General features: G+C 41.8%; 1 protein-coding gene across 1 annotated transcript in view; it reads right to left on the bottom strand.

Annotated features, from left to right (window-relative positions):
- The window catches only part of LOC141111804 (uncharacterized), a 60,377-nt gene that overhangs the window by 23,746 nt on the left and 24,238 nt on the right, over nt 1–12,393 (bottom strand). The window contains exons 8-12 of the mRNA XM_073603949.1: nt 10,703–10,859; nt 9,100–9,298; nt 6,358–6,436; nt 4,863–4,952; nt 363–435 (exon numbers count right to left, since the gene is read on the bottom strand). Of these exons, the coding sequence (XP_073460050.1) occupies nt 363–435; nt 4,863–4,952; nt 6,358–6,436; nt 9,100–9,298; nt 10,703–10,859 (598 nt within the window). The remainder of the gene's footprint in view (nt 1–362; nt 436–4,862; nt 4,953–6,357; nt 6,437–9,099; nt 9,299–10,702; nt 10,860–12,393) is intronic.

The following is a 12,393-nucleotide window of genomic DNA, read 5'->3' on the forward strand; positions in this document are numbered from 1 at the left end:
GTCATTTTGGTTGTATTACAATACTTTGTTAATTTTATATACACAGGGGGAGGAATCACTACCTTCAGGGGTGTTGGGGTTTGAAAAATTAGTTGAGATAGATCTCCTTGGTTCTAAGGGATGTTTATCCCCAACATATTTTTATTGAATTTTGTAACAATAAAAAACCTTTTTGACCTATATCTGTGTTCAGACAATCATTCCGCAAGGAGGTATCAACACCTTTAAAGTCCCACCTTTTTTCTGTTGTTTGTATCTGATGTTTTGAGATTTGATTCTACATGTAGTACAGGTACAGGTTGAAATGATTTTCTAAAAGAGATCTACCTATTTAGATTCAAGTTTTCAAGCTGAGATTTTACCTTTAAGCCAGGCATCAATGAACAGAATGCCAACAGCTATGTTATACTTTAGACCAAACAAAGTAACGCCACCCTAAAAACAAGAAAAGGAAGGAAATGTTAATATTAAAAACTAGATTTATCATTTACATAATTGATACACACTATTCTACAGCTGAATCTTACAGGCTCCATCTAATATTTGTCATTTGAAGATTCCCGATCATTGATTTTATAAATGACCTGGCTCTTGATTCTTATAAACAAACCTTCTTTCCTTCATACACACTGCACCATTTCATTTGAAATACTAATTTTGCATATGAAAAAAACAAACAAAAAAAACAAAAAACAAAATAACAAACAGACCACCATTTTGAAGTTACGTGCCCAGCATACTCGACTAGTGAGATGGTACTCTCATGGCAAGCAGGCCATGATCCTATGGCCTCCTGCCATGCTGATACCAGCCCGCACGCCCTTCATAATTTGGCGTGCTTTAAGAAAAGTCCCCAATAAAAAGGATCCCACTTAAAGCAAACGTACCTGATGGTCTCTTCAATGGGATGACTGTGAAAGGGGCTAGCATGAGGAGAAGTTATGTGGAACCGACCTGCCCCCATGGTGGCATGTAGGTTGCCACCAGCCTGGTGAACAGATAATGTGACTTTGCAATGTTTTTCTCATTCACTACATAGAGATAGATGGATGGAATACAGCAATTGTGATTGCATTTGTCAGCTCACTACTGGAAAGTATTAAGAGCATGTTAATGTACTAAGATTGATATGCCGCCAGAATAAGATGAAAACTACACTAATGGAGTAGGCATGATCAGAAGATCAAGTTTAATTCATAGGAGCCTTTGAAAGACTCCTAGTTCCACCAGACATAGATAAAATATTGAAATATTTTTATGTCAGAGGCTGTCATCTTTCCCAAGCATATACTTTGATTTAGAGCTTCTCTCTACATCCACAGAAAGTATTATGACCTGAAATAATGAAGGCAGAAAGTAATGTAAAAAAACTCCTTTAACCTCAGATACTGTATGTACAGTGCCTTGAAAAAGCATTCATGCCCCTTAAAATTTACAGTGCCGCCTATCTTTACCACCTATCAGTCCCCACCAGTATCACCCATCAGATCTCATCAGTGCCGCATATCAGTGCCACCTATAAGTGCCCATTAGTGCAGCATATTTGTGCCTCCTCATCAGTGCCGCTTTATCAGCGCCCATAAATGCTGCCTAATCAGTGCCCATAAACGCCCCCTCATCAGTGACCATCAGTGCAGCCTCATCAGCGCCCATCAGTGAAGGAGAAAAATTACTTATTTACAAAATTTACTGACAAAGAAAAACTTTTTTTCCACAAATATTTGGTCTTTTTCCTTTCTTTAGTAAAAAATTAAAAACCCAGCAATAATTATATATCATAAAAAGAAAACTATATTTGTGTGAAGAAAATTATTAAAAATTATTTTGGGTACAGTGTTACATAACTGAGCAATTGTCATTCAAAGTGCTGAAAGCTAAAAAATGGCCTGGGCAGGAAGGGGGTGAAAGTGCCCTGTAGGCAAGTCGTTAATCTCAGTATAAATATAGCTGTTCTGTGAAGCCCTCAGAGGTTTGTTAGAGAACCTTAGTAAATGTACAGCATCATGAAGGCCAAGGAACACACCAGACAGGTCAGGGATAAAGTTGTGGAGAAGTTTAAAGCAGGGTTAGGTTATAAAAAAAGATCCCAAGCTTTGAACTTCTCACGGAGCACTGTTCAATCCATCATCCAAAAATATAAAGAGTATGGCACAACTGCAAACTTACCAAGACATGGCTGTCCACCTAAACTGACAGGACGGGCAAGGAGAGCATTAATCAGAGAAGCAGCCAAGAGGCCCATGGTAACTCTGGAGGAGCTGCAGAGATCCACAGCTCAGGTGGGAGAATCTGTCCATAGGACAACTATTAGTCGTGCACTCCACAAATCTGGCCTTTATGGAAGTGTGGTAAGAAGAAATCCATTGTTAAAAGAAAGACATAAGAAGTCCCGTTTGCAATTTTGTGAGAAGGCATGTAGGGGACACAGCAAACATGTTGAAGAAGGTGCTCTAGTCAGATGAGACCAAAATTGAACTTTTTGGCCTAAAAGCAAAACGCTATGTGTGGAGGAAAACTAACACTACACATCACCCTGAAGCTTTTCTTCAGCAGGGACAGGGAAGCTGGTCAGAGTTGATGGGAAGATGGATGGAGCCAAATACAGGGCAATCTTATGCCGCGTACACACGGTCGGACTTTCCGGCGGACTTGGTCCGGCGGACCAGAGTGTGCCGGACAATCCCCCCCGTGTGTAGGCGCCAGCGGACTTTTCCGGCGGACTTTTTCCCCAAAGTCCGCCGGACCAAGATTTGAAACCTGTTTTAAATTTATCCGCCGGACTCAGTTTCGGGCGGAAAGTCCGCTCGTCTGTGTGCTGGTCCGACGGAAAGTCCGCTCGTGTGTATGCTGGTCCGACAGACCAGATACGACGCGAGGGCAGGGTATTGCATCTCGCGCTCGCTGCAATAGGAAAAACAGATTTTCCTATTGCGGTGAGCGCGGGGCATACCAGGCCCTTAGGTCTGGTATGGATTATAAAGGGGAACCCCCTACGCCGAAAAAACGTTGTGGGGTCCCCCCTAAAATCCATACCAGACCCCAATCCGAGCACGCAGCCCGGCCGGTCAGGAAAGGGGGTGGGGACGAGCGAGCGCCCCCCCCCTCCTAAACCGTACCAGGCCGCATGCCCTCAACATGGGGGGATGCTTTGGGGGAGGGGGGCGCCCTGCGGGGCCCCCCACCCCAAAGCACCTTGTCCCCATGTTGATGAGGACAAGGGCCTCTTCCCGACAACCCTGGCCGTTGGTTGTCGGGGTCTGCGGGCGGGGGGCTTATCGGAATCCGGGAGCCCCCTTTAATAAGAGGGCCCCCAGATCCCGCCCCCCCACCCTATGTGAATGAGTATGGGGTACATGGTACCCCTACCCATTCACCTAGGGAAAAAGTGTCAATAATAAAACACACTACACAGGTTTTTAAAATAATTTATTAAACAGCTCCGGGGGGGTCTTCCTCCGGCTTCGGGGGTTCCTCCGGTTCCTCTTCTCCCGTCGTCCGGTTGGTTCTTCTCCGCTCTCTTCTCCCGGTGTTCCAGTTCTTCGGCCGGCTCCTCTGCTGTCTTCAGGTAGCTCTCTTGCCAGCAGAGGTCCGAGCTTCTGGGCTTCTGGGCTTCTGGGCTTCTTCCCTCTTCTCTTCTCCAGATGTTGACACGACGCTCTCTCCAGCTGGACTGCTCTCTGAGGGCTCCGTTGTGACTTATATAGGCGGAGACCCCGCCCCCTAATGATGTCACAGTCCCTGGGCATGCTGGGACTGTGACGTTTTAGGGGGCGTGGTCACCGGGCGATATTGGCGATACTGGCTAAGAACTTCCTTATTCTAGTCCGGTCGTACGTCATCACGTTCGAATCAGTCGGACGTTGGTGTGATCGTGTGTAGGCAACACCATTGCGTCGGAACTCCGTCGGAACTCCCTCGAAAGTCCGTCAAAAAGTCCTTCGGGGTTCAGTCCGTCGAAAGTCCGGTCGTGTGTACATGGCATTAGAGTCCGCAAAAGACTTGAGACTGAGGCGGAGTTTCACTTTCCAGCAGAACAACGACCCTAAACCTACAGCTAGAGCTACAATGGAATGGTTTAGATCAAAGTATATTCATGTGTTAGAATGGCCCAGTCAAAGTCCAGACCTAAATCCAATTGGGAATATGTGGGAAGACTTGAAAATTGCTGTTCACAGACACTTTCCATCCAATCTGACAGAGCTTGAGCTATTTTGCAAAGAAGAATGGGCAAAAAATTCACTCTCTAGATGTACAAAACTGGTAGAGACATAACCAAAAAGACTTGCAGCTGTAATTGCAGCGAAAGGCGATTCTACAAAGTATTGACTCAGGGGGGGCTGAATACAAATGCACGCCACTTTTTCATATATTTATTTGCAGAAAATTTGTAAACCATTTATCATTTTACTTTCACTTCACAATTATGTGCCACTTTGTGTTGGTCTATCACATTAAAATACATTTACGTTTTTGGTTGTAACATGAGAAAATGTGGAAAATTTCAAGGGGTATGAATACTTTTTCAAGGCACTGTAGGTTTACTTTAGAGCAGTAATCATTGTGTTCTGCTAGCTGGGAAGGCGCCCCCCCACCGGCAGAAAACAATAGCGCTGCAGGGGGCATTTCCCCATCAACACTGACTGTGTTGATGGGGGGAATCAAGTGATTTTCTTTCGCTTCTACCTATGTGGGAAGGAAAGAAAATCGAATCATCTACACTACAGTATGTGCTGCCTTAGTAACTAATACATTGTTCCAGATTTATTCTAACTCATTTTATTATTACGTGCGATTTTTGAGTCTAAAAGAAACCTAATCTGTATTTTTTTTAAATAAACAAAGGAAGAGGTTGTTCAACTTACAGCAGGCATAGTAAGTAAGTCTGATTTAGTGATCTTTACAGCTGGAACAACATGTAACTGGTTTGGTCCATCTGTGTGCTCCTGGAAAAGCTAAACAATATAAGAACATACAGGAATAAGAAATGTCAGCAACAGGATTATTTCTCCAAAAAATCACTTTATATGTGGCAGGGCGGCTGCTCTGTGCCAGATCATGTACCTAGTATGTGATCTGACAATTCCGTGTCTAGAGTGGGCGCGTGGCTGGCGACAGCCCGCTCCTGCTGTGATTGAGCTCACAAATGCGCTTCTGGAAGAATGGTCAAACATTCCGAGAGACACACTCCTAAACCGTGTGGACAGCCTTCCCAGAAGAGTAGAAGCTGTTATAGCAGTAAAGGATGGGCCAACTCAATATTAAACCCTACGGACTAAGACTGGGATGCCATTAAAGTTCATGTGCGTGTAAAGGCAGGCGTCACAATACTTTTGGTAACATAGTGTATGTATATACCAGGCCAATGTCCTTGGATGTTGGAAAGCACGGAAGTAAACACTCCAGTAATCTCCATTTGCTCCCGTTTTTCTGCCAAAATCTCCAACCTGTTAAAAACTCCAACCGCGTCATAGGTGGGTGTATTGCCCATGTACGAGCGCGTGCACAAGAAGGGGTTTCTTCTGCACCTTAGATTGTCACGTAAAAGCCATCAAATACACCAACTGCTCTTGCCACTGCAGCACGCCTGCACGTCCTTCATATCACATCCTAAAAGAATCCCATCAAATACTCCAACTGAAATTGCAGCAGTGAGCCTGCCCAGGAATACTGACATCCCCATCAGATCTTCCGATCGTTTCTTTCACACATAAAAGAAAGAAGATACATGGAGAGTGAAGAAAAAATACGGGGTTTTATCATACGAGATGCAACGCAATTAACATGATGAACTGGCAAGATAATCTATGGAACAATGTTGTTCCGTAGATTATCTTGGCAGTTAATAATGTTGAAGATCTGACAGGGGTTTCTATCATTGTTTCCGTGCAGGCGCGCTGCGGCAAGTTCAGCTGGGGTATTTGATGGCATTCTTTTAGTCTGTGATATGCAGGACGCGCAGGTGCGCTGTGGCAGTGAGAGCAGTTGGTGTATTTGATGCCTTTTACGTGACAATCTTGTGCACGCGCCCGTGGTGCTCCCGCGCATGGGCAATACAGCCAACTCGTCAAAAACTACTTCCGGAAATGACGCGGTTGGAGTTTTTGATAGGTTGGAGATTTTGATAGAACACCGGGTTTCGTGCTGAAGGGCTGGCTTGCTGTTTTCTGAACACAGGAGGATGGTTGCTCAGCACAAGCACCATTTGCATTCTGTGAATGGACAAGGCAGAGAGGAGGGGCAGTGACAGTGTTTCTACTTTTGAAATCAGTGATATCCAGCATTCTCAGTTCTGCCAGAGTCTACAATAGCAACATCCAATTTATGAAGTTTGTTTTACCTTTTTTAGGTTTATTTTACCTTCTGCATTGGCAACACCAGATCAATGTCATACACCATAAATCCATCCACTCCAGCATTGATTTCAAAAAGCTTTAACCTAAAATGAAGATTTAGGTCAACAAATGATGTTTCTAGGAAACATATATTATATACTGTATATTATCTAGCTCTAGCTTTGAAATCTGGATTGTTAAAAAAAAAAAAAAAAAGACACTTTCTTGTCACAGACTTTTAGTAAGGGTTGGCAGGACTGTGTTCTTTGATGGATTGTCATTTCTGGGTAGCAAGTCAAAAACTGTGCCAATAAAAGTTCATATCATGCTATTCATACTGCATTAAAAGCAAAGACATATTTTTTATGTGTTTTGAAAATGTCTTTAACATGTTTTTTTATGGCAGTATATTTCCAGTATTAGCATTAAAATCCATGTAAAATACACATATACGTACTGATTCATCAAGCAGCACTTCAAGATGACCATATACTATACCAGGGATATGCAATTAGCGGACCTCCAGCTGTTGCAGAACTATAAGTCCCATAAAGCATTGCAAGACTGTGTCAGCCACAAGCATGACGCCCAGAGGCAGAGGCATGATGGGACTTGTAGTTTTGCAACAGCTGGAGGTCCGCTAATTGCAGATCCCTGTACTATACAATGTAGCTATATAATCTTTGTAAAAAAAAACGTGAAATGAGCATAAACCTAAACAATCCAATCTTTTTGTATAGAATCACACAGGCCCTTTTACAACATAGCTGATAGTAGATCAAAAGGAAATTGTAAAATCAGCTTGTATTGTCAGATTAAAGTGGTTGTAAAGGCAGAAGGTTTTTTATCTTAAGGCATTCTATGCCTTAAGATAAAAAGCCCTCTGTGTGCAGCAGCCCCCCTCAGCCCCCCTCAGCCCCCCTAATACTTACCCCAAGGTCCGTCTCTATCCAGCGATGTACACAAGTGTCTCGGCCGTCCGAGACTCTCCCTCCTGTTTGGCTGAGACACAGCAGCGGTGCCATTGGCTCCTGCTGCTGTCAATCAAAGTCAGTTAGCCAATCAGGAGGGAGAGAGGGGGCGGGGCTGAACCACAGCTCCATGTCTGAATGGACACACAGAGCTGCAGCTCGGCTTGAGTACCCCCATAGCAAGCTGCTTGCTGTGGGGGCACTCAACAGGAGAGAGGGGCCAGGAGCACAGAAGAGGGAAACGAGAAGAGGAGGATCCAGGCTGCTCTGTGCAAATCCACTGCAACAGAGCAGGTAAGTATAACATATTTGTTATTTTTATAGAAAAAAAATGAGACTTTACAATCACTTTAAGGCGGGCCATAGATTAACCAATTTTCTTTCCTTCAACAATGGGTTGAAGAAAAGAAAATTGCTCAATTACTTCATTATCACATTCAGTGTTGATGGGGGAATCTATGGAGTTATTGTATTCTAATGCCGCGTACACACGATCTGACATTCCGACAACAAAATCCATGGATTTGTTTCCGATGGATGTTGGCTCAAACTTGTCTTGCATACACACAGTCACACAAATGTTGTCGGAAATTCCGAACATCAAGAACGCGGTGACATACAACACGTACGACGAGCCGAGGAAAATGAGGTTCAATACCAGTGCAGCTCTTCTGCTTGATTCCGAGCATGCGTGGAACTTTGTGCGTCAGAATTGTGTCGGAATTTCAGACAACAGGTATTGTTGTCGGAAAATTTGAGATCCAGATCTCAAATTTTGTGTGACGGAAATTCTGATGGAAAATGTCCGATGGAGCCTACACACGGTCGGAATTTCCGACAACAAGCTCCCATCGAAAATCCGAGCGTGCGTACAGGGCATAACAGTGCAAGGTTTCGTCAGAATACAATGATCACTGCATGCAGCTATAGTGATCGCAAGAAATCGATTGTTCAACTTCAGTACAATCAGCCTGCCCATACATGGATCTGAATTTGTCCATTTTCTACTGAACTGGCCGAATATCAATCCATCTATGGCCAACTATAGACTTCTTAAAGTAAGCCTAAATCTAAAATTCAGACACATAAAAGACAAATTCTTGCAGCTTTTTATTAATTAATATATCATTCAATGTATTTTTTTTTTAAACAAGCAGTGCAAGTACCTGAATTTGACCCATCATCTGCCTCTTGGCTTCCAATGTACTGTATATCAGCACTCAGACTGGAAGAGGGAGAAGCATAACAAGGAGCCAGTCAGTTGTGCTAACAAAGAACATACTGATAGGAGAAAGCAGAGCGACAGAGAGATGAGATCATCAGCCTGCTGCTTCTCCTTTCACTGCCCAATCAAAGGTTGGGGAAGGAACAAGTGTTTTGCTTAGCCACAGCAGAGAAAAACAATCAAGTGTTCTGCCCTGCTAGACAGGACTACGTGTCACAGAGCTGTGTAAATTTTAGGACTGGATGGTATACAGTGGTCATCTAAGACTTAACTGTATATGTAGAAACTCAGCAGCAGTCGCAGCAGCAGGCTATTCCTGCAAATCAAAAAAGTCACCAAAACTCCACCAATTGGCTACTGAACAACCTTATCTCCATATCATAGGTTTTTGCATACAAATATTCTGCTGGACTAACATATTGCTAATATTTTACGTCAAACTATATGAAATTATTTGATAAAAACTGAAGCAAAATTAATTTTTCAGTTGTAGCACCAGATGCTGAGCTTTTGTAGCAAGTATAGCAGTATAGAGTGTTCTAGATGAGTGTGCTAGATATTTGTTGTTCACCTTTTGACAGCTTCCATGACACTGTTATACTCCTTACTTTCTTTGTCCTCAGGGAGCAGCAGGGCAGCCATGCCACCCGTAGCCAGGGCTCCTCGCCGATGACATGTCTGGACCAGTAAATCCATGTAGCTTTTGAGGAACCTTTTCTCCATGTTTACATACTTACTGCGATCTGGCAGTAAGAACTCCAATCTATGTCCTAAAATTATGGAAAAAAATATTTCATGAATATAAACATAGAAAAATTAATTTGAATGTTTTAGAAGCAATGGAAACAATTATACTCTATGGAGTTGGATCAAGTCTTCACTCCAAGTCACCTGAAGGCAAATGCCTGATGTTAAAAAAATTTTCAGAGCTTCTTTTGTAGCTTAACTTGGGCAGATTGGTGAGTTTTTGAAGCGTATTTCCTTTGTTAAAGCTTGCATTTTGTGTTTTATTACATGTTTTTTATTGTTTCTCTGCACAGATGCAATAATTAAATGAAAGTAAATAGTAATAATAAATAATCATAAATAAAATAAATCAATTTTAAATAGTAAATTAGTAAAAATAAATAAATGAATCCCTAACCCCAACCCTAACTCCCTAATCCTAACAAATAATTTAACCCCTAACCCTATGCCTAACAATAAAAAAAATTATTACTAATAATAATAATAATACATTGAATTAATTAAACCTTAACCCTAGATTTAACCCTAACCCAACCCCCAACCCCCCATAAATAAATAAATAATATGAAAAAGCTGAAAAACATAGCAACAAATAACGCACCGTTTGATGATATTTTTCTCTATTGGCTAATAAAAGAAATGGCAAAGCTCAAAAACACTTTAAAAAAGCTGTGCAAAAACATGCAACAAACCCTCAAAACGCACATAAATAACGTACAACAAAACACCCCAAAAAATGCTTTTTCTTTGTCATAGAGGTTATCTAGAAAAATTAATTGTGCCTAAGCAGCACATTGAACAATCTACCTTTTATCTTGAATTCCTCTTGAAAAATAGCAGTGTACCTGCAGTGTGAGATAACCTAAAGCACTTGCTGCCTCCAACTCCTAGTCTTACGAGATTTGGAACGAGATTTGGAGTGAAATTTGGCAATGTGACTTTGATGCGGCTTGCTGGAAAGGGCACACTGTACCTGTGGATCTGCAGTACAAGGATCTCCCTGCTTCTGCTTTATTTATTCTGTAGACCTGTGATTTCTGCACCTCTCGTCCGCTGCTTCTTGAATATTCCCCACCAGTTATCAGATCACCAAACAACAGAGAGGCAACTCTGCCATAAGGAAGCAAATTCATGTTCCTCTATGAAGATGTCTGTCTCCACACAGAGACACCATGCAGAACAAGGTATGATAAATCAGTAACATGAATGCAATCAAATACAGGGAGCTCACAGGCCATATTGATGATGGGTAGTCTTTTGTTCTCTGTTTGCCTTTTTGTCTGTTCAGTTCTTTTATACATTTTCCAAGGAAGTCAAAAGAAAATATAATCTTGTGTAGGTATCTCAATGAACCTTCTAATTACTAAGGTGCCCTACTAAATGCTAACATATAGCATGCAATAAGTAAGTTAAAGTGTATTAATTACCAAACTTGTTAACAAAAGATGCAGAGTAATCCCAGATGCCACAGTTCAGCCCAGCAGAATGTTGTCTAAGCTCATACAGGATTTCTTCCATTTCAAAGGAAGCCAACACACTTTCGATTAGCACTGTAGCCTTTATGCTTCCCAAGGGCAGGTTAAGCTAAATAGTAAAACAACAGAATCAACTAGTGTATCAGACATTATAACAATTTCAACAAATCACTACTTTTTAAGCCTTTCAATAGTGGGATTTCCCCACCAAGGAAAAGAACACACCTTTCTTACTTAGGGATATATACAGTATAATAAATTCGCTGGTCTCTGTGTACTTGGTCAGATACCCACCTGCACTTGGCAGTTTGCACAAACTCATGGAGAATTGGAGTGGCTATAACAGCAGAGCTGGTGACACTCCTACCCAGACGGTATTGCATGTCCACCTATTATAGGTCCCCCAATACTTTGCGAGTTAGTCAGCAAGACATTGTAAAATTGTTCTGGGGAATTACTAGGTCTAGCATCCCCAATACCACTTTTTCCATAAGAGACGAATAGGGGGACGGGAAGTCCCAAAATATTATTTTCTGATTATGCAGTGTCCTTAAAGTGTCACTAAAGCCACATCATAAGAAACTATCAATAAATGCTGTATTACATGCTGTTCATACTCACTCAGTCACTATGAGATGCGTTTTCTGTATTCTGCAAAAAACCTGGTTGATCCTGCTGTTCTCTATCTCCCCGTTCTGTCCATGTCCCCAATGCAGTTGGTGATTTTGCAGAACAGTGTTGGCAGCTCTGCACATGCTCAGTTTTCAGTGAGTTTCTATGCTGAGCATTTCCTCCCTATTACAGCCGAGCAGCCCATGTGACTATAGAGTCACACATGTGGGTGTAAACACAGTGCTAAATGACAGGTCACTCCCTCCCTCCTCCTCCATGCCCACTAACCAGCTAAACACAATGGGGGCTGGATGTTACATCTTGATTGATGGTGACTTCACCTTCCTGTTATTCTAAGACACAGGCTGGAGGGACGTGACACAGCCTGTGACTGGCAAAAATTCACCCACACTATGTTATTGCCAAAAAAAAAAATTGATTTCAAGATTTGATTTCAACTATATATTTGTATGACGGTTTAAAACTGTTTATTGATAATATTTATTTATTTTCACTCTGTATTCCAAAGGCTGTTTATTTTTTGTTTTTTTTTTAACATGTGACCAGTAGCTAGACTAAAAGCTCCTCCTGCTTATGTTTTCCCGTAGACAGGATGGGAAAGAGCTGGGTCATGTGACAGCTGTATATTGATTGGGAAATTTTCTATTAAAACAATTACAGTGCAATCTTCTATATACAGAAAAAAGAAAGAATAATGTAAATTAAAGAGCGTGTGTTTAGTATTATAATATTAATATTTGATTCTGAGGAAATGTACTCTTTCCTCATATCTTACTACCTAGGCAGTGTCTCCTTTAAATCAAGGTAGAATAGCTCATCCTTTTTTCCAGTCTGGTACTCCATGGGGTTCCAGTCAGAATATCACTTCCTGACCCTAGAAGGCATTAAAGGATAACTAAACCCAAAAGCAAAATGTAATATATGGCAGGTTACCGTCCACAGATGTGATGGCTGCATTTGTTTGTTTTTTTTTCTAAGAATATTTTCAGAAAAAAAAAAGAATATAACCC

This window comes from Aquarana catesbeiana, linkage group LG01 (assembly GCF_042186555.1).
Source record: "Aquarana catesbeiana isolate 2022-GZ linkage group LG01, ASM4218655v1, whole genome shotgun sequence".
Classification (NCBI taxonomy): domain Eukaryota; kingdom Metazoa; phylum Chordata; class Amphibia; order Anura; family Ranidae; genus Aquarana; species Aquarana catesbeiana.